Source organism: Amblyomma maculatum, chromosome 4 (genome assembly GCF_055883805.1).
Source record: "Amblyomma maculatum isolate TAMU_Amacu chromosome 4, ASM5588380v1, whole genome shotgun sequence".
Lineage (NCBI taxonomy): Eukaryota > Metazoa > Arthropoda > Arachnida > Ixodida > Ixodidae > Amblyomma > Amblyomma maculatum.
The window spans coordinates 116194618-116218211 of NC_139347.1; the positions used below are offsets into that span (position 1 = coordinate 116194618).

At 45.1% G+C, this 23594-nt stretch overlaps 1 protein-coding gene across 2 annotated transcripts in view; it reads right to left on the reverse strand.

Moving 5' to 3' along the window:
* Positions 1–23594, reverse strand: part of LOC146192204 (syntaxin-7-like) — a 51253-nt gene that overhangs the window by 12827 nt on the left and 14832 nt on the right. For both annotated transcript variants that reach the window (XM_084602378.1, XM_084602379.1), the window contains exons 5-8: positions 20164–20238; positions 17258–17476; positions 11924–12038; positions 8344–8426 (exon numbers count right to left, since the gene is read on the reverse strand). In XM_084602378.1, coding sequence (XP_084458504.1) covers positions 8344–8426; positions 11924–12038; positions 17258–17476; positions 20164–20238 — 492 coding nt within the window. The remainder of the gene's footprint in view (positions 1–8343; positions 8427–11923; positions 12039–17257; positions 17477–20163; positions 20239–23594) is intronic.

The following is a 23594-nucleotide window of genomic DNA, read 5'->3' on the forward strand; positions in this document are numbered from 1 at the left end:
GCATCGCTGATTATCTCATCATCTCTTAACTGGCCAGCGACAACAATAACACCATCGATGGAAGTGTAGTCAGTGAGATTCACTTCAGTGGGGAGCAGGCCCACGAATGACTCATCGTCGTCATCTTCCTCTGCTACTGGCACTGCAGGCTCCAAGCTTGTGTCAGATTGTACAAATCCACAGTGCCTAAAACAATTGGAGGCCACTTCTGCTGGCATGTGTGCCCCCACGTGAGCCAGAATATGTATGGCACTGAGAAGTGTGATGACACACGCCTGCTTCCGATCCATGCAAAGAAGCATATGCTCTAGCACTTGCTTACGATGCATTTTTTTTACATATTGGATAACGCCTTGATCCATAGGTTGAAGCGCGGCGGTAGTGTTAGGAGCATGGAGGTAAAAAAACTAAGGAGAGAGCGTGATGTCACACGGCCAGCCTCCGAAAGAAAAGTGCCGATGAAGCCATTCCCTCTCCCATTTTTTTTTGCTCTGAGTCAGTCCCTAATGTTTTGATGTCAGCATGTTTTAGTGCATGTGTCTGCCCTGGTGCGGGCACGCAGCTGTCTGCAGTGGAGAGCATAGGACCGTGGCGAACCCCCCGCGGCGCCGATTCACGCATGCGCGCGAGCAGCAGTAGTAGATATTACCACATGCTATCACGTGGTCTAATCACGTCGGTACAGACTCACTCCCTTTTATTTTTTTATGACTAGGCTTCAAGAGTATTGCCGTGCGCTTCCTCCTTGCTTTTTTTTCTCCATAGTTAGGAAATAGAAACACGAGCCGAATCCCTTGCACAGCAGAGGTATGGATGGATAGATGATGGCTGTAGCGATGTGCGCTCCTAAAACCCTTTTTCTTTTTTTAGCGTAGAGCAAAGCTGCTTTCCGTACGTTTTTGAAATAGTGGTTTCCTGCATTTCCAGTCGTTGGGGAATGATGGCTGTAGCGATGCGTGCTCCAAAAACTAATTTCCATGGCAGCCTTGGCCTGTCTCCATTCCAAATCAACCGGTGCACACAATGTAGCGCCAAATTAACGAGAGTTTGCTGCCATAGACCTATGCACATTTTTGAAGGGAGGGAGTGAGCTGGCCGAATTATCTGAATTTCCGAATTAACGGGGCCAACGCTCTGCCAGGACCTTTCAGGGTATCATCACACGTGCGACGCACAACAGATGGGCACATGACAAGGAATATTCGTGACTTTGCGAGTTGCGGCAGCATCAGCAGTCAGGGAGCTTTACAACTGGGGACCAAACTTTATTAATAGAGACACGCACGTCAAAAAAATTGCAAGTTTCTTTAAAACACTCAGATTTTTTTTTATTTGGATTCAGCAACCTTGATCCTTTTCACGTGTAAAACAAGAAAAAAATGAAAGCCGAAAATTACCGAAAAACATTCGTGGCAGGTATGAGAAGTTTGCTGTCAACCCATTTTCAAATGCATGATATGTAAGGTCAAGGTGTTCTCTGCAATCAGGCTCCTGCAAGCAGGTCGGCCTACATTTTTTTCCCCATGGCCAGCTTTGCTGCTTCACACTCCCAGGTTGTAATAATAAAAAAACTTTTCATTGCTAATACCAAGCTCTTTCATTGACTGCTTTATTGCTTTCAATCGTGTTTCATTTTCAATTTCTTATTTTGGGCCAAGAGTTTGTTCACAAATGTAATGCACTTCTTTAAGACACATCAAGACCAAATTGGGCACCCGTAATCTTCAAAGCATGTGGAATGCAAGCACAAAGATTGCAATGATAATATTCGTGGCTCCAAAATCTTCATGTATCCAGGCATCAGCCACTGAAAACGATGACCCAAATATAAGGGTGCATTCCTAAGTGAACAAGTGAGCGTCTGTATGCTTAGTTGTATGCAGCATAGTGTTGGAGACGAGAAGAACCATCTTGTGTTGCTCTGTAGTGCTTACTGCGATGTCCAGTAGCCGCATAACTATCCCACTTATGCCAGGAAGCACTCAACAAGAACAGATTTCAAAGGAGGAAGGAGATCAATCGCTATATGCAGTACATCTAGCCCTCTTATTATGAAAGCAGGACAGCATATCCCCTTAATGAGCTGCACTAGGCTGCAATTGAACTGCATTAGCCTCTTGGAGCTCCAGCCAAGAAACAATACAGAAGAAGCCTGCTGTTATATTCTTCAATGTTGCGTTTTCTTGGCTGCTATGTTTTTGTGAGGCACCACCAAACAAGATCGCATAGAAACCCATGCAATATACCTTGGTGCAGCTTTGGCAGCTTTACTGCACAGTACTACATGGCGAATGTCCTCTCCCAATAGTGGCTTACTATGTGCCCTCATTTCAAGAGCCTATATTTAGAGCGCACTGAGCAGAAAGGGCATACAGCCTAATTGGAATCCATGACTATCAGAACACAGCCACCATTTGTACAATAGCTTCCAGTGTGTTGCACACATGGTGACATTGAGCCCACTTGAGGGCGCTCCTGTTCTCACTAAAATCTGACTAGGCTAGAGCTCATTGTTTCTCTTGCCAGATGGAGGCACCGAGTGTAGTTTCGGCTACTCTGTTGCATCCGATCAAAATGCCAGCAGCCAAGGCAGATTTGCCTGGAGCCGACTGTGTAGGGGGTGCAAATCCTCTGCAGAGCTGCCAGCGTACTCCTTGAGGCCTTGCGAGCGTGCTGAAACCGACGCTGCCCATTGCCAGATACAAAAGGCGGAACATGATTAAGCTGCACAATCTCCCTCCTGACGCAAAGGGCTCATCGCCTAGTTCTAGACATGTTGCTTTCCAAATCCAAAGAGCTTGGTGCTTTGCATGCGTAACGCAGCTGGGTGAACTGAGTCTGGGACTTTGGGATACTCTCCTTTTGCAGGAATTGGTGAGCAGGGATAGAATGATTGGCTCTCTACAAGATTCATAGCCACTACAACTTGGGAATGACTAGTGGGAGGCAATTTATGAATAACAGTTAGTAGCTCCAGTTTCACTTCACCTCATTCAATGCACCCAATGTGGTTTCAGATCAACGATCGAAGCTGCGAATATTAAGCAATAGCCAGTAATGCTTTCAGGGAGGATAGATGGCCCTAAAGGGCAGCCTCTTCCTCCCCCAGCTTCTTTAACTGATTGCCTCCTGACAGTAACTCATCATTTTTGTAGCGAAAGCTGCACTGCAGTAGGTTTTCAAGGCCTCGGGTGGCCGCAGCTACACCGTGAAGAGGCGTAGCTACAGTCTCCTCATAAAAAAAAGTTACCTGGGTTTAGCTTTAGTTAAACCCGGTAGGTTGCGGAAGCAAAGCCGACATAGCTGCTGCTGCTTTCTTCTTCTTCCACTTCTTCAGCAGCGCGGCTACCGACCGGGTTTACCCGACGGCTTGAAGAAGGGCCTCATCTGCAGTCGCTCTAAAGGTAAAACGTGGCTACCGGCAGTGTTTACGCACGGGCTGGAACCTGGCGTAGCATTGCTTACGCAATAAAACAGCCTGCCATGATGTTTGAATTCACGTTACCCCTATGCCAGGGCAGGAGCTGCCAACTCAGGTCACTCCTTTCATATGGGAGGGTGATATCAGCATGCCAGAAACGTTTGCATTCTCATTACCCCTGTCCATACGGCTTGGTTGAAGCGGGACTTTATATGCAGGCTGGTAGCTTACGCTCTCGCGTCCTACCCTTGAAGGATGAGCTTAAGTGTCCCCAATAATATGGCACCTTACACTGATAGGGCATGATAGGGGAATAATGTAGCAGGCAAAAGAGGCTTCCACAGTTGCTTTCACAATTCAACTGGGGTTAACCAGAGCTAAACCACAACTAATTTTTTTTTGGCTTAAGCAGTGCTGAAGTTTGTTTTAACAAGTTGGCAATAGACCCTGTGTAGCCATCCAACACTCTTGGAAAGTTTTCAAGTGATTGGCACCCTTGGCACTCTGCAACGCCTCAAGTATGCTTTTGTCTGACATACGCTTGACACGCTTGTCAAAGATGCTCGATAGTGAAGTGCCTGCTTATTTTTAAAGCAAGAGCATTAGAAGAACTTGTGTAAATTTTACCGTCAAACAAGTTTTCTAGCGGTTTCTACCATGCTAACGTAGCAGTTAGCGCTACCTTCTTCAACTGCTGCAGCGCTACATGCTTCACCTGCTGCTCTCGCTTCTCTCTCCACCGGCAGTTTAAATGTCTGGGAAGATGTCCTATGTCACACGTACAGTGCATTTTTTCATAATTGCCTCCAATACCTTGAAAGTCACATTAAGTTTACTTCCAAAAAAATTTTAAATTACGCTTCACACTTCCTAAGCTCGCGAAAATTTTATTTGTATTGAGCCCAGTGCAAGAGGTGTTGCACCTCTGCCACCGGTGCACGCTATAGCTCCCGTGTTGAGATAAATTTGATAGTAAAAAATCCAGGAAGCAAGTTTTGTAGTAGTAGTAGTAAGTGGTTCTTTATTATAATAGAATAAAAATAAGCAATATTGCATTTTAGAGCAGGATGAAGCAATGGGAGCAGCATTTCCACCCCTGCAGGAGCCACAGAGCCTTGCAAATTTCAGAGAAGCATTTTGCCCTTGCTACTATTCATACAAAAAAAAAAAGAAAAAGAAAATGGCAACAATGTATTGTTTTTCCTTGCTCATTTTCCTAATTTTTTCTTTCCGCAGTTCCGCAAAAAATTTCGCATTACGGCTCTAATGCAATACATATAGTATGGTGAGGCCACCAAAAATAATGTGCATCTGCCCGTACCACTAAGTAAATTCCCGTATAACAACATATAGTATGGTGAGGCCACCCAAAAATAATGTGCATCTGCCCGTACCACTAAGCAAATTCCCGTATAACAATGTCGAACCTCAATATAACAAAGTCCTATTTGCAGCTGAAAAATTCATTACATCGAGGTTCCCATGTTCTAGCTGCCCATAAAAAGTAACAGGTTAGTGAAACACTGCTAGTAGATGTGAACTAGTAAACTATGAACTCCAGAAATCAGCAAGAAATGCTAGCAATAATGGCGCTAACAAGAGCGCCGGATATTGTTTTGTATATCGGGAGGCTGATGGGTGATAGCAAACAGACTCGAACGCATCATTTTTCTTCATGTGAACAAACAGCGAGCACAGCGTCCATGCCGGCGCAGCTACCTTTGCGCGGCAATATTGTTCAGGCCTCATGTATGCATACCGCATTTATTTACATGCGTAATCAACTTGCCTCCCTTTCTTGCCGCTGACAAATTAAAAAAAATAAATGCTAGCCGTTAGTGCGTCCCGCGGCGTCACTGTCCAGTGTATTTCTTGGCAGGGCGGCAAGACTCCACGCAGCGAGAACTTCACGGTGTGCGTTTGCTCCAGTGGTGGGGTGAGGGGGGCGAACTTGGCAAAGTGCCAGCGGCTGCCGGCGGTGGCTTGCTTGACTGGTCCGGTTGCTCAGTGCCTTCCCTTTATCATGCAGCGATCGGGGTGGGCACAGTCTGCTGCTACAAAATCACTGAAACTTGTGTAGCAACAAATGCCTTTTGAAGCGAACGATACTAAAAGCTTGCATCATGACCGCTGCTGACCACATGCTTTCTTCGACATATGATGGGTAGAAAAATGGACAACTGATAAAAAAAGAAAAAACTACTTCTCGCATACTGAACCCTTTGCTCAAACCGGCGTGGATGTGGGGCAAATGCAAAATGCAGTGTGTCTTCGATGAAGTTTCAGTTCTCATCCCATTGTCAAGGTGGCTGCCGATACATGTATGCAATGCGCGAGGATTTTGTTAAATCAAAAGTACAGCTCAAAATTATTTCGTTAAATCGTGGAAAAAAATTGATCTGTTTCAATGGGGCAGAAATTGGGAAATGAAAAAAAAAATGACTGTGAATTTCGCTATATTGAGGTTCGTTAAATCGAGGTTCGACTGTATTGGCTATAGTGAACTAACGCTTATAATGATGAAACCTCTGATCTCTCCATTCTACTTTTGGCTGTATGTAAAATGAGCTGCATAATAACGCAATTATCTGCAATATTTGGATATACAGTCGAACCCAGATATATCGAACTCGAAGGGGATCGCGAAATAGTTTGATATATCGATAATTCGCTTTCCTATACTTTTACATGGGATTTTCAAGGGGATATTCCGTGAGTTCGATATAGCCAAAATTCGATATATCTGGGTTCGATATATGCAGGTTCAACTGCAATGATAAAATTCTGGCTCTCCAAAAAGTATTTACCTTGAAAATAAGCATGAAAGATGTATAAGAAGGAAAATATACTCTGAAGCAAATGATGTGAAAACTCATCACAAGTGCGACAAACAAAGCGACACAAAACAATCAACTGTTCAAGCTGTTGGAGTGCACACTGGAAGAATATTTTCAAATGTGATAAACGAGCGCTTTAAGATGCTGCCCTCAAAGACGCATGGACTGGAAGGAGACCTATGCATCAGTGACAAAGACAGCCAGGCTCGGGTAACAGTATTTTGTGCACCAATATAGACAGTAGCAAATGCTTTGGGCCCTTTGTATTAGGAAAATCGAAATGGCAAGTGAATACATTCTAGTTACCAGAATAGAAAGGAAGTGTGGATGGCTCGAGGTCATGTTCCACCCCCTAAACAGCACGACAGGCCTGCAGCCCATACGTGCCAATGCCTCGCCTATCTCTATGTCCCGTACAGATGTCGCATGCTGGAACAGCCATAAGCTACCGCATCATGTAAAAGACCACAAAAAAATAGAAATAAAACACTGCTTTAACCAAGACATACAAAAGGCACCCGTATGGCCTTGACATAGCGTGCTTGACTTGAGATCTAACCGCCATATTCACAAACACGCCTTCACTCGAACTTCTACTCCAAGCGGCGCTCAAGGCCTGTTTTTCGTTTCAGAAAGCAACCTCCACTCGAATCGCTCCTCCAGCAGCGGAGAAAACTTCAGTTTTATCGAGAATCTTGAGTCTGCATCGACACTATCTTGGCCGCTCCTCAACTGCCACTCCACTTGTAAACATGATGGACATCGCATCGTTCACTCGCTGTGTGGACTTTGTTCCACCAGTATACCAAACTTTTCACGAAAGTGGATGCGACGAGGATGCACCGTACCTTTCTCTAAAGCATCGGCTGTGAGTGACAGCAACCTGGGACTTCTGTCACGTTATCGTTTTAGGGGTGCAGCCATGGCTAGCCTCATGTCGTCCCCGCCGCTCATGGATAACAGTGATCAGCCACCGAAACCAGTGCTGTAGTTGATTGTCACATTCCGCTTCTGTGGTGCAGGCACATTTTAAGTCGCCACCGAATAAATGAGCAAAATCTCGGAGTCTACCAAGTACAGAGTTGAGGCGCAATTTTACCGCTAATGGTGAGCTCACCCGCGGTCGTACTCGAGCGGCGACCACGTGCTCCTTCCGTGGTTCGCACTGCACGGTGGCTTCCGCAGATGGCAGCGCACTTGTGGGAGAACAGCGTGTTGCATGCAGTAAGCTAGAGGGCGCCGAAAGCGCGGTGGGGCTGTGCGGACATCTGAGCTGCACCCCGCACATCAATGGCTTGCCCGTCAAATGAGGGTACGCAGTGCGTCTTCGGACGCGCGGCGCAGTCAAGGGAGCGCATTGGTGTGCTCGTCCGAAAGGTATAGCTTTTCAAGCACATTTTCAATTAGGGCTCTCAACTTGTTTGGAAACCGCAGGCGACATTTTCTTCTGGAGAGGCGAATTCAGTGTGCATGTGCTGCAATGTGCTGCGAAGCAGCATGTATGTTTTCACCGCTCGTCCCGAGCCCTCTGAAGGCCAGAGCCATGCTCGTAGGGATGCAAAAGCACTTTCGGCAGTGCCCTGCCATGTCACCTGCGGACTTCCACCTACCAGAGGTGCGCCCATGATTTCTCACTTGCAAAGCTACATTTTCTAAAGAATGGGGTTTTTAGCTCTATTGAGTTAAAACAATCATGATGATGGTGGCGGCTACAAGAAGTACTCGCTATTTACTTCCGAGTCTTAGAGAAAAAGAGTCAAAGCTTTTCACATGCTTCATCTTCCCATAGTTCATCTTAATGGGAATATGTTGTACTAACTGCACCCGACGGAGTCACTAACACAAATATAAGTGAGGACCCTGTGTTGCCAACCTTTTTCCCTCCCCTCAGGTACACTTAAAAATGGCGTTAGAGCAGTAGAGTGTCATTTCAACTGTCTCCGCTTGTCCCTATTTTGTCCAGGTAAAAATTTCTGACAAGTGTGCACTGAAGGGTTGCCAGTAAAAAAATGGAGGTCTTACACAGGACATGAAAGTGTGACCAATAACCACAGCACTAGAAATGGACAACCCTGCTGAAGTCACCTGATAGCTGGCGGCGCTTCGCAGTTGGTCCACGGCTGCTGCAGTGTTCTGCTGCGTGTTCTCAATGTTGCCTTCAATGGTGTCTGTAGAAGAAATAGCCACATTCCGCATTACATGTTTGTTCATAGCCACATTTAAACTAAGAAAACCGCACTCATGCTGGAAAAGAACCATGCTTCACTACGCACAATCATGGGACACTGATGTGAAGAAATTCCTTGCCCAGTTTAGGATTATAGTGCTTGTCAAAACTGCTTTCAGCAGTCTCAATCCCTTGAAGATGTGTGCGCATGTGCATGTGTGCGCATATGTAAAGCAGGCATATTTGGCTACACAATGCAGTTGCTTTTGTCTGCCTCTAGAAGCCCTGCTTACACCTCAACAGCTGCATACGTCTTCATTATCAAACAGCATAATATAAAAGAATTTGTGCTACAAAAAACCTTGGCTGTGCAAGCCAGATTCCATGCAGGCAACAGTGTGAAGGAAAGTAAAAAGTCTCGTAATGCAATTTCTAAATCCACTGACAACCAGCCGCAACAGCTAAATCTTTTTTGTACTGTTAGAAGTACAGTCGCCGACAAAATCCGCTGCTTTGACCCGCTTTCGCGTGTTGCCAACATGCATGCAACGACTGGTCTCAAGGCCGCATGTGATGTGCCGATCTATGCATGCGCAGTGGTGCTCCACTGTAGGTGGGCGGCGCATGACTTTGTAATATTACACTGTATCTGAGCCAGAGTCATGCTTCTGACATGCCTGCATTGCCTCACTTTCAGATACCACCTAGTGAAGCATGGGTGAAGGTCATGCTGCAGCAATAACTGGTCATTATGGGCAACGATGATTGCTAAACCTATGACAGATTATGTCACTTAGTTAATGCGTTAAAATGAAAAAGAGACAATGCAGCTCTAGCAAGCTACTCGAGACATAAAACAAAAGCTGAAATAAGAAGACACCATGAAAACACAGGTCATATACTAGGTCTACTCGATTTGGCTGCACTTTCTGCTCCAGTTCTGACAGGATCTAAGGGGGTGCCGACAGCGTGCAGCGCTAGTTCAGCTAGTTCAGGTTTAGTTCAGGTGCAGCACGACACTAGCCCCACTGGCGTTACACGTTTGCTGCACTCGCTGCACTTGGCAAGTGGCCAGTTCAGAGATTCGGTAAACTCACGCTGAACTAGGCCTGCACCTTTGCAAAAGAAATAGCAAGGTGCAGGAGTCATGCGTTGCACTTGAAAAACGATTACGAAGATGCTGCACTCAATGAACTAGCTGCAGCAAATCGAGTAAACCTACTATTTTCCCCAACTTACTGTAATCATGCAAATTAATTTTTTCTCGCATTGATCTCAGAGGCAGGGCCACACCACCAGTCACTTCCAGGCAGTGATCGCAGAGCCCCTCGCCCACTTCCCATAAACATCTACATCAAGAATGCAAACAGATTGGCAGAATTAAATGTATATGAACTAGACAGTTAAACCTGGTTATACCGAAATTGTAAAATGTCCGCGATTTTTCGTTACATCCAGGTTTTCGATACATGCAGTTTTTGCGCGAGAATTCAGAAGGACAATGTAGAACGAAAACCAGATTAAGAACTGATGTAAAGGAAGCCACCTTGAAAGTGTTTACAGTAAATCAGAATTATTCGAAGTCACAGAAGCGATGAAATGTTTCGTGATCATGCTGATAGCGCGGCATGACTGCGGCGGCACCCTCAACCTCCTCTGCAGCTCGCGCAACGGGTCTACAATGGAGCGGGGGAGTGGGGGTGAAGGAGGAACCAGTCTGGGGGAGAGGGCGCGCGTTGGCGCCGCCACCGCTGCAGCCGTGCATGCTCGCCCACCACCGTTGCCCAAGGAGACCGACACTGCCTCGCATCGCCAGTGTGCTTCGCTGTTCCCGCTACCCCGTTGTTCCCACTACTGACACGCGAGCAAATGCGTGACAACAATGGACACGCGCTGCTTGCCTATGTCTTCTTTGTTATTTTTTGCCGCTTTTAAGTAGGAACTATCGTAGCGCCATGTGCCGACAGCAAAAGCAGCGGAGAATGCTGCGTCTGCCACGGAGATGCGGCGTCGGCACTGAAACACAGCGCTCTGTATCAACTGCGGTCCCTCGTTGCTATAACAGGCATTCATCTCCCTTCAGCTTGTGTTTTATTGTCCTGAAACTAGCGGGGTTCTGCCAAATTCCCACTAACTTGGCAGTAGCCAAGAGAAAATCAACAGTGCGAGTTCGTTATATCAAGGTCAACCACCGCGACATGTTCGTTACGCGGAGTTTTCAAATACACGCACTTCAATGGGAGCGGCATTGGGGAATTGAAAAGCTTCGTAATATTGTTACGGAGCGGCAAGCTGATGAAAACAGAACAGAGGACAGAGAGAAGATGTTCGATGACCATGAGATGACGTTTAATGAATGTTACGGGCCTAGCGCGAGCACTCCTGATGTTGATTCCATGGCATGATGATGGGTGAGTCTGGATGCTTGAAGAAGAAGAGGAAGAAGGCACAATGGAACGGCTTGCCGGAGCGATGATTCCCGATGAACCTTGGCCCAGGACACTCTCAGGCCACACATTGACATGACTCGATGGCGGAGGCCAAGGCACACACTGCATGGCATAGGCAGGAGAGGATGTCTTCAAGTGTAGCGTTGTCTTGGGCTGTGGGTTCATTGGTCAGCACATCTGGTCAGTGGGGTCACATATGGTCATTCGGGTCTATCTTTCTGTCTTGCGGTCACGTGTGGCCGTCTCGGGTCAGTCTCTCCTTCGCAGTGTCTTGTAGTCAAGGCGGGGCAGGGGAAGACGGGGCAGAGGAACGGCAAGGTTTTGCTGAGTCCGGCAGGCTCGGGAACAGCCATGCGATGCCTCCTAACCTTCAGCCGACGATGCAAGAAGTCGCAGGGCGCCAAAGCTCCGGACCAAGATGAGGGGGTGATGAAGAAGTACCCCGCACTTCCAACCAAATGTTACGGGTTCGGCAAGCCGATGAAAGCAGAACAGAGGACAGAGAGAAGATGTTCGATGACCGTAAGATGATGTTTAATGAATGTTGTGGGCCTAGCGCGAGCGCTTCTGACCGCGCCACTGCCAGGTTCTTCTTCCTTGCTCGTCCGTAACGATATCAAGGAATTCACTACATGGAGGTTCATTACATAAAGGTTTAACCATACACGCTAGATTTCTTGGCAACACATACCCTTGTTTCTACCAAAATAAAGAGCCAAATAGATACAACTCCATGATGGCTTCGCATTTGTGTGGCTCTGCTGTTTTGCATACAATACATGTACAAAATTCAAAAGGTTTGACTAGTACTGTCCGTGGAATTCTTTTCCAAACCCCCCCCCTTTTTCATTGTTCACAAAAAATAAGCTGTCAAATTGTTAAGCCAGGCTGCAGCTGCTATTCCAAGGTTCCTTCTTGATCAGTTTTTCAGAGCTCGTCCCTGTCTTTCATCACACATGCTTTATAGACAGTGCTGCCAAATACTGACTAGCCTGAACACGCTTGTCATGAAGGCAGGCTACGTGAGTTCGGGGGGCAGTGCACTGACCAATCATGTCCCCTTGCTCGTGCACGATGGCGGCCAGGTCCTTGAAGATCTGGTTGCAGTCCAGCATGTCTGCCTCAATCTGCCGGATGCGCTGGTCACGCTCCACCAGCACTGCCTGCAACCAGCACAAATGTATGCACATGTTAACACTGTCACGCTGCTTCTAGCTCTGGCCTCTCTGTGGTGACAAATTAGGCACTGAAGCAAAGCAACTAACCTCATGCAGTTAAAATTCTAACTTTTTTTTTTTTTTTTTTTTCAGGTGGCAGACACATTGAGAGGCAGCCCTGTGAAGCTTGTGGAGTGCTGTGAATACCTGAAACCATTGTGCTCGCACGTGCGACTTCACCACATGCGCATGTTTATTTCACTTCCATGCTTCTAATTCCCCTCACTCCCTTTTCCTTTTACATTCCCTCTTACTCCCAGTGCAGGGTAGCATCATGGAACACCCTTCTAGTCAACTTCCCAGCTTCTCTTTTTTCTTTCACTCTTCGTTCTCTAAATAGTTTTCCTATTTCGAACCTGCCCCCTGACAATACCGGGCGTCACTGACGCGTTCACCTGATGTCATGAGCTAGGTGATCAATGTAACGAGCTCATGCTGTCCGAGCTGCATGCTAGAAAATTTGCCCCTTTACTAAATGCTTTGCTGTAGCCATTCCCTTACGTGTAGTTGTCATTGATATCAGGCAGAAAAATATGTGAGAGCTACTAGTCTTTATATATATCATGATGCTGAACATGCACAAGCTGTGAGCTACAAATGAGAGAGAGCACTGTACATACCATATTTGCCCAATTCTAATGCGCACCTTTTTTCCCGAAAATAAGCGTTCAAAAATACATGCACATTACAATCGGACTCAAAATACAAAAAGAAACTTCAAACCAAAACCTACATCTCAAAAACTGAAATGAAGCAGCTTAATGAACGATAGTCAGCTGCATTGCCATCGGTATCAGCAAAGCCGTTTTGAGCCGGATCTATCCATGAGCGGATCCAGTGTTTCAATTGCCATTTTTCACAAATGTTCCGTTTCGCTGGTATACCCAGAAGCTAAGTTTGATTAGTGCATTCACCCACAGCACAGTGACAAGATGGAAAGGCAATGACCATTTGTGGTCGGTGGTCAGTGAAAAAGAGCTGTCTTCAGACTCTGACGGCGAGTAGACTATGATGTTCCCATCCCGTGGTTGTATTCGTGTGTTCCAATTTGTGTTCTTGAGTCGGATTAAATGTTTAGGCAACTTTCAGATGCTTGCTGACTGCGTCATTCAGTGCGCGCGGTAGAATCGACGCCAAGTTATTTTTGTGGTTTCCGGGCGTTAAATATTACTGCGCGTTACAATCGGGGGGCATTAGAATCGTGCTAATACGGTACCTTGACACAGAGCTTCATCTATAAAGCCACGACATATGCACTTCAGATGAAAAAAAGAATTCCCAAACTAAATGCTAATACACATGCTGACTCTTCTGCCCACATACACAGTATGCAGAATGGGACATATATGTACACGAGGGTGGGTAGGCAGTTATAGCTCTGAAGAACAGGAGAAAAAAGCAGTGCTCGCAAGAGATCTCAGGTGGGTTGTTGTTCTCATTCCCTGACAAGAGAGTACAATTCATTGGAGAGCAAAGAATGGAAGGCAGTCCTCCGAGAAGCGTGTCTGCAAGCGCAGTTCCTTTTTCTTTGATACGCACGTAGCTAACCAGCCTGAAGCGTTGAAAACTCAGCTAGCAGTGGTGGTAAGGATGAAGCTTCTTTCAGGCAGTCAACAAGTGGAAAGATTTGCCTCGGATGTGCGCATTTTGCGGGCTCTTTGGAACCCACCGACTTATTCCACGCCTTATTGCATGCGGCTTTGTATTCGTGTCTGCTCAGTTTGCACACGCAACAAGGTCCATGCTCGCCCACAACCATGTGAACGTATTCTATGAGGAAAGTAACCTTGACTCAAGCTCATAAACTGCCAGGACTTTTCTAAAAATAAACTCGCTTATTTTTGCCTATGCCACAACGTGATTAATGCTGTTTCATCTCTTTTGGCAAAGCATTACAAGCATCTGTGAGAAAAGTACATATTTAAAGTTACACCCTGGTCTTAAAGGGACAAAATACTGGCCAAAATATGTGATGAGATTATGGTGGAGATGAAAAGATCTTCCCTCATATAGTACACATCGAGCACTACAATACCAAAGAAAAGAGGCTTTACAATTTTAATTCATCGTTCCATTGAAAAATCGCACAAAAACAACTGAGGCGCTAACTAGCGGAGCAACCCTATTACTTTCACTGTAGTACTCTACGTGACTACATCTCAGCAAAATATAGCTGATCTCTGCAAGTGGAAACTTCTTTTTTCTTCTAGGAGTGCTTGTCGTAATTTATTATATTTTGTGCTCTCTCCAGTGCATCCTTAAATAAAAACCACCCATCCTTTCGCACCGCGAGAAGCATACTTTCAGCTTTTGCCATTAGATGAAGCAACAATGTGGAATTCTGTGAATGAAGCAATGATAGTGCCCACTACAACCACTTTCATCGACCAGGCATGCGTTTTGTGTCATAACAGTCTTGAGAGAGGGAACCGAGAATGACGCTACTTTTCGCAAAGATGCCGAATTACAGTCTCGTGAGTGAAATTTATATTTGTTTTCGGTAAGTCTTTTTTGTCGACCATCAGTCATCAACGCGGTCGCTGCTCATGGTTTTCAGCATCAGACTGCATAAGAACAGGCGCATGCAATGATAGAAAAATTCTCTGTAAAAAAATTTTCTACAGCGTGTCTATTGAAACCGCTATAGAACCAAACGTTTTAGACATCAATGTTTCCAGTGCGCCAAAAAAATTCGACCTAAATTCCAGTGTTGTGTCCCTTTAAACATAATTTTTGTGTTTATGGACAGATTTACACCAAACTTTCAGAGTTTGTGCACTTCAGTATTCTGATTCTAAAACTGCAAAGGTTTTTCTTCTATGGCAAATAGTTTTTGATACAGCAAAGAAAGCATCTATTTTGTTTGGAGGAGCCTTGGTAATTAAACATAAGACTTGTAGACAAGATTTCTATTGCTAAATGATCTAGAGTCACCAAGGAGTACAATACACAAATAAATATGCTAGGATAATTTCGATGAAAGTTACAGCTCATCAAACTTGAAAGAGAAAAAGGTTGTTTGGCAACTCAGACAAATAACTTTTTCGAAATTTTTTTTAACCAGCCAGTGGTTTAAGGTTAACGCCATTGCACAGCTGATGAGTTTACCTTTCTCGCAAAAAAAGATTCATAGCAATAGCTGATGTAGAACCAGAGATATCGCTCCTCCAAAATTACGAATGAGTCAAAAATGCAGCTTTGAGAAATTGAAGAAAAACGTATTGGCAAAATTTTGAAACACCAAAGCTAACAGTAACTCATTAAAATGGGTTCTGGCTGGCTTCCGATGTCAATGCATCAGTTACCATTGATATAATTGCCCTAGGCAGAATGAAATTGCCAGCAAATGGAATGCATGGTCCGGAGGCCGCTACCAAAACGAATGAGTTTGCATTGCAACCTCCGCAAAATTGGCACTAACTTCTGGTGTGCGCAACCGCCATTCTCACATTCATGCTGTAATCGTAGTCAGACTGTAACTAGTGGCATGCGCCCTTTGCTTGTCTCGCACCATGCAACAATCAGAAGCAAGTTTATTTCAACAGGATTTGGGAGTCCGCGTATCGTGACAAAGTTTCGCAACTACCGCTGCGGCACACCGCGGCACTGCATCACAGCGCAATCTATCCCAATTGAAAGCTGTTTAGGCATCACTTTCTCATCTGCATCATCACGATTAAGATGCCCATACGCAACAGGAATCGCCTCGACAAGATTGTGCCTGCTCTTTGCTGTCACACTGAGCACGACCGGCTATGCTTGCCATTATGAGGCCACAACGAACTCGACGCGGAGCGTCGGCGCTTCGCCATTGCTTGTAGATAACCAGAGGCGGCGATGCAGCGTCCCCGGCAAGTTTATTCTACATTTCGCTATTTTTTTTAGGCTAATAACGAAACATGAATCTAAATATTGTGCCTTTCACATCGCAGTCACGAAGAGGGAATGGCGCTAGGCCGGGCAGGCCTAACGAAGCAAACTTCTCAAAATGGTGCCAGACTGCAAGCAGCCGATACCGCCAGCCAACTAAAGCTCACCATTTTGCTCACGTGCGGTAGGAGACCAATAGCAGCACATGTTTTGTGTAATTTTGTTTGTTTTTTTCGGTGCGGTGGGCTCGGTGATGGTCACCAAATGAAATATAGAAAAATAGCCTGAATCGCGATCTTTTGAACGAGGCCAAGATTATGCCTGTGGAGTGCGTATTTCTTGAACTGCGGGCAATTGAAATTTGGCGCGATACGACCTCAATTTGAAGGGCCACACTCGCAGATTTTCGTTTTTAGAACACATTTTGGCTGAACGGTTGATGTGGTGATGGGCATATGCTCATTATTCTTTTAGCACCAAACAAGACCTACAGATGACCCCCTGTGTTACACATTGCTTCGCACTTCTCACTGCCTAATAGTGATAACAGCAGTTCAAGTAAAAGTTGCAAGCATTATGGAGCAAAGAAAACTAACACTGTAAGTGCATCTTGAGCAAAATCAATAGTAAAGCAATGTCCGCACACAGCGAACGAAAACTGAAGCACATGCACATGTGCCCAAAGACAGTGTCAGGATTGATACAGTTGAACACCGCTACAATGAACGTCACTTCAACTGAATTTCCAATTCCTCGTCAGCTCGCCATAGAAAGTAATGGCACACATTTCTCATCACAACGAACCATTTTTGGGGTGCATTGTCACTTTAACGAAATTTTTGCTATGCGAAGCTGGGTTTAAAAATTATCTTACAATAAAACAAGCATATCGCCACCCTCTCTGTGTACTTCCGTAGGTCCATGACGCATCACTGGATGACGACAGTGACTCAGAGAATTTAGCACCACCATTTACATTAAAAGTGATGGAAGCATTTGATGTGCTCCGCAGATTTATTATTGCTCACGATGACGTCGCAATGGAACTACTCACCGAGTGCGAAAGTCGCGTCACGGAATTGGGGGAATTAAAAAGAAAAAAGGCAACTGAGCGATTTATTTCAAAATAAATGATGTTTTGGGATTATATTGTCCAACCTGGCAGTGTTTTTCAGCTGCTTTTGCCTCATCGAAATTTCGCTTCGACGAAATTTTCTGCGCGCCCTGTCAGTTTCATTGTAGCAAGGTTCAACTGTACTAGCACACCTCAATGAAACCTGGTGTTCTATCCCTACCTGCTCGTAGTCGAGGTCCTGCCTCCAATGCTGCTGCTGCTGCTGAGTTGGCGACTGGGGACTCTCGACGTCTTCAAGCAGGGAGGTTGCTTCCTCAGGACGCTGTCTCGGGGTGTCGAACCATCCACCCGACTGTGGGGCAGCGCCTCCACCAGACGGCCTGGCCGCAGCACCGCCTGGCCGCACACCCATAGTGTACTTCTGCCTTGTGGCCACTTGCTGGGGGGTACACACAAAGAGGAACAGAAAAATATGCGTAAAAGAGATAACACTAGATCTGCCTGCTGTCTCGATGATGACAACAGACCTCACTGTGATGCCTCAAGTTCCTAACTGTTCACATGCCCAGACTTATGCCCACTTTAACTCAAAATGGCCTCAAACAACTAGCCGCAAACCTTGGTATGAACATGCAAACTTCAAACACAAGCATAAAATCTCGACATGCAATACTTGCCTAGCTTATGCAATAACCGACATTGTTTAGTGAAGTATGGGACACTTGGCTTAGGCAGTGAGGAATACATCACGTGGTCAACTGTCATCATCATCATCATAATCAGCCTGACTATACCCACTGCAGGGCAAAGGCCTCTCCCATACTTCTCCAATTCACCCGGTTCTGTGCTAGCTGCATCCACTTGACCCCTGCGAATTTCTTAACCGCGTCCGCCCACCTAACTTTCTGCCGCCCCCTGCTATGCTTTCCTTCCCTTGGAATCCAGTTTGTTACCCTAGGCGACCATCGGCTATCCTCTCTTCGCACTATATCGGTTATCCTCTCTTTGCCCATGCCCATTTCTTCTTAATTTCCACTAGAATGTCAGTAACTTGAGTTATTTCTCTAACCCACTCTGCACGCTTCCTATCTCTTAATGTTACCCCTACCATTTTTCATTCCATAGCCCTCTGAGTTGTTCTCAACTTAAGTAGAACCCACTTGGTTAGCCTCCACGTTTCAGCCCCATAGGTGAGTACAGGTAAGATGCAACTGTTGTATACTTTCTTCTTGAGCAATACCGGTAAGCTGCTAGTCATAATCTGTGAGTGCTTGCCAAATGCGCTCCATCCCAATCTTATTCTTGTTATTTCCTTTTGATGGTCCGGATCTGTGGTTACTACCTGTCCAAAGTAGACATATTCGCCTACTACTTCCAGTGCTTCGCTACCTAACGTAAATTGCATTCTTCCATGGCTCCGGTACTGTGGATGACCCCGGGCACTGCGTATACAGGGTGGCCAGTTTTTCTAGCCTGCCAGATATCCCCCCCGCCCTTAAGCAAATCTGTACTTATCTGATCCCCTCCAGCTGATTTCCCGCTTTTCATAGTTTCTAATGCTTTCTTGACCTCGTCCTTCATCACTGGTGGAATGTCTGACTGTTTTTCCCTACCGCCTATCTCATTACGGTCCTGACTACTTTGGCTACTGTATTGATCTGTATAGAACTCCTCGGCTACTTCGACTATCTTGTTCATATTCGTGATGACGTTGCCCGGCCTGTCCCTTATAGCATACATCTGGTTTTTGCCTATGCCCAATTTCTTCTTTACCGCCTTAAGGCTTCCCCGTTCTTTACACTGCATTGGCTCTTGCATTGAATTGCACTGGCGTTCACATGGCATTTGCTCTAAGAATAACAGGGGAGAGTTACTAGTTGAGTTTGCAGAGCACAATAACTTAAGAATCATGAATACCTTCTTCAGCAAACGGAAGAACCGAAAATGGACATGGAAAGGTACTAATGGGGAGACTAAAAATGAAATTAACTTCATACTGTGTTCAACCCCCGCCATTATGCAAGATGTAGAGGTAATCGGGAAAGTGCGATGCAGTGATCACAGGATGGCGAGGTCCCGAATTAGCCTAAATCTGAAGAAGGAACGCAACAGATTAGTAAGAAAGAAACCCATCAACGAATCAGCGGTGAGGAGGAGGGCAGAATAGTTCAGGATCTCGCTACAGAATAGATATTCAGCTCTAACCGAGGATAGCCACATTACCCTAGAAGCAATGAACAATAATTTCAGAGATATCATTACTGAGTGCGCTGTAGAAGTAGGCGGTAGGATAGTTAGAGAGGATACCGGTAAGCTGTCTAAGGACACTAAAGATTTGATTAAGAAACGCCAAAGTATGAAAGCTTCCAATCCCACAGACCCGATAGAATTGGCCGAGATATCAAAGCTAATCAATAAGAGCAAGGTGGCTGATATAAGGAAGTATAACATGGAGAAAATTGAGCATGCTGTGGTCAACTATGAACAACCGTAATTGTTCACTGCCAAAGCCCTTTGAGCAACTTAACATGTTGCAAAACATGGTGAGATCGAAGGCAACATCAGCACAGCTGTCAGCTTTGGCCATCACCAGTGACTTTTTCTTTTTCTTGACAGCGCTTGAAACCACAGTGTTTATGACCAGAAAAAAAGGGACTGAATGCTTGTCCCTGGGTGCGTACACAATTTCAGCAAAGTACGACCAACATAGATGCTATGCTGTTCATTCAAAATCAGTGCCCGAGTGCCTGTGTTGTTCGTTCTTTTTGTCCCATGTCAGCACTGGTTCGCTTTTGACCAATGCTACATCAACTAGCCCGCAAAGCACTCTCGTGAAATCTGGAGAGAGAGAGTGATGAAGGAACACGTGAACACACCGTACCTCCATCACATGAATTCCACACAAATGCACCGAATGCCTGTCATTATGTGCGTCCTTGTGTCAAAAAGTTGCTCCATGGGAAAGGGCAGAAAAGCTACACACACTAAAAATACAAAATGCTGAGCTACACACCTACCATCAGGGTGAGCTTCCAGAATTCACACTACTGGTCCAGTACAAACCACACACACCAACAAATTTTTACATACGAGCACGGTGGGGCTAGAATATGGAAAGCATGATACCTTTTGCAGATTGCTGTACCGCTTGACCACCTCCTGGAATTCACTGCGGAGTCGGCTGGACTGCAGCTTTTGTTGCTGCAAAAAGATAACAGGCATTTGTAACACTTGAAGCTGCAGTTCACTCATGCACACACCCCCTAACTGTAGTGTATAACCAAAAGGTGTTATAAGTAGTTATTAAGAACACATTTTTGTAAATTGTAACAATTGTTAGGTTAGCAATCAAAGATCCAATCAATTAGGCACACAAAATGATCAACTATAGTATATGATAAAAATGCACTTATTAATAAATGTGCCCACCATTTATTACACTACCATAAGCCCTTACAAATCTGTGACAAGAGAGAGCAAAAAGACCAAAAACTCTTGCAAACTTCAAGTAGGCTGATCAGTGGGAGAGCAGCGTCTGGATGAAAAAAATGAAGAATATGCTCAAGAAATTGAAGTTATGAATACTCCGAAGCTACACTCAAATGTAGCGTGCCATATTGCTCATGAGGTACGTCTAATGATTAACCTTAAACAATGCAAATTAATCAATAACAGCTGCAAGAATAAACATGTAACATGAGAGCACGACGCGAACCGCCGGTCCTTTAGTGTAACACTGTTGGTGACTGTACAACACATAAATCTGTAATGATGATGGCCATGGATTATACGCCAAAGAGTGCTCGTCAATTTCATTCAAACATGAACGTTTGCACAGTAGTAAAATAGGAAATTATATACAATGCACACAGGCTGTAAAGGGAAAAAGCTAAACCAAGCACTTTAGGTACGAGAATAAGAAACTTCAACAAAATTGCACTATTAGCACACTTGCTTTGCGATCCCAGAAATGATTGCCACAAAAAACTATTGCTCACATTGACACAATTAATTTTAAAATAAAAGCTGATTTCACTAATATCACCTTAAAAGGAGATATAAAATGAATTCTTCGAAAACCGAAACTGCACCAATCCCTGCACACCATTATGCTAAGATGAACACTAATGAAAGCAATCATACGCTAACTCAAAACAGTGCATCAAACTTTGCTTTTGCAATGCGTCCTTGTTTTACAAACAACTCTCAATCTAGATAGTCTAATTATTTATGCTGATCCAATCAAATCACTAAACAAATTTCTTGGCTACATTAACTATTTACAGCATCCAAGAGCGCTGCCAGACTTTAATGATGGGAGAGACAGACACAGCACAGCTGTGAGTGTCACTTCATACTCAACGGTGAAGATAAGCAATCTAGGAGCCTCCCTGCTCTAGATTTTTTTAAGATAATCACTTTCAGTAAACAAAGTAAGTGATTACACTACTAGAAGTGTGAAAATATTGGAAATTTTCTTACAGCAAATCCAATATCCCACTGGTCAATACACTCAGCAAATCGAATAGCGCAGGCGAAATTGTTCAAGCCCACTTCGGTGTGTTCGGAAGTTTTCGACTAACTGGCGTAAAAAAAGCACCAGTTTTTTTCTTTTAAGTAAGTGTTTAGAGACCCACTACTGCACAGCATACTGCCACAGCAGACTGATTCCACTGATCTGCCTTCCAGTTTTTCAGAAGTTGCAATGCTGGCCTGCTAGTTGCAGTTAGTCAGCTGGCCAGCCACACACGGAACTGCACCACAGCAATCCCTGCTCATTGAGAACACACAAACTTCGCCAAGAAAAACTCGTCATGTCAGTGTTTTACAAAACTGCACTGACTCATTCAAGCAAGGTGAACGTTCAAATCGCCTGCTGCAGCGGTTACATTTCTGTTGTTAATTATGAGCTGAGTATCGTATCAATTTGAGCTTTGTATAAATAAGTTTTTGCAGTGCCATTTTCGCATGTGTGCATTTCGAACAGTAACATTATGCTCACTTGAAAACGGCCATCGCAGGAATACCAAGTGGTTGGAGACAGTTTTGAAATGGACCACCAAGCCTTCGTGCCCTAATGGTGTTTACCACGGTTTCACACACAACTAATATTTGGTAACAGTTATATCTAGGTTCGACATATCGTTACAAGCGAGGTTTCAGTTGACGCAAGACGAGCGTCGAGCCGCTTCTTCATCGACCTAATCTTCTCTTGTCTCCATTTCTGGGCGTCACACAACGGGGGGCCCAATATTTATGTCGATGCGAATGATGCAGTCATGCTTTTAATTCTTCAACTGCGCAGCGAGTGGCAAGTGGACCATCTTCATGCATGGGAATATGAACGTCCTTCAATGCGAGCAGCCGTGATAAGACTTTAGCCTTCATTCTTGCTGAACAATCAGATATAAGCCGTATGCACAGGAAAAAAGGAAACACAGCCACCAGAAATCAGAATTGAGGTGCCAGGCACTGTAAGAAGCTGTCTTACATGCCATTCTGTATGGCTCTGTTAATCCAATGAATCCACATCTGTGGAAGCATTTGAGCTTTAGCATAAAGCCCGAAGCCTGTCTTCCGTATGCTGTTATAGCATATAGGAACGTGAAATGTAAATCCGCCCATTGTACAATTGTTCCACACGAACTTATAATTATATTTGCAAACGTGGCGTGCAGGCAACCCAAATACCTGGAGCACCCAGTAACTGCATGTACCAGCCTGCACCACAGCAGCGAAGGCTCTGTGACACCGGCCAAGTATTTGTGATTGTGTATCTGATTTGCTTCTTTACCTATTCCATTCCCAATCAGTTTAGTTTTAAAGTGCAGCTCTTTGGCGCCGTTCCTGTGTTTCGCGTCGTCATCGCCATCGGTGTTGTCCCTTGTAACCAGCTTCACAGCTGGGGCAGCGCTCTCCCCCCCTCCCCTTTTTTTCTCTGTGGCGGTGACCGCGCGAATTCTCAGATTGCTGCGCGCACTGCTGCCACCACAGTTCACCACTGCGTGTACCCCACCCCCTCTTCCTGCGTGGCGGCGTTGGTGTTCTCCGGTTGCCGAAGCGCCGGCCCGCTATCAGCGGATCACAGTGGGTGCATCTCAAGCTGAAATGCAGAGCTACGTTGTCTTGACTTGCCAGCGGCATCAGCGACATCAGTCAGTCGCTATCTCTATGCAGCGCAACATTCCTATGGGCCCACGAGCTGCCTCCCACAACCTCCGATAAAGTAATTGCTCTCTTCATTTCTACGACCACAAAGCTTCCTTCATGACAGTCAGGAACTGTTAGTGGAGTGTTTCTTGAAGGAATGTGTGAAAAATAAAATATTTGTCTGTAATTGTACATACATGTCTTGCTCAAAATATTTACCTCAATCTATCGAAAAGGTGAAGCAGCCGGTGAGCTGCGCTCAAATTTCGCATTAGGAAGTAACGCAATCGATGGTAAATTTTTAGGTGCACTATTCATATTCAAATTAGTTTTGATAAGTCTATCCACAAACTCCTCAAAAATCACACTGCTGACCAGTTCTGGAAGGCAGTAGAGGAAAGGTTGTT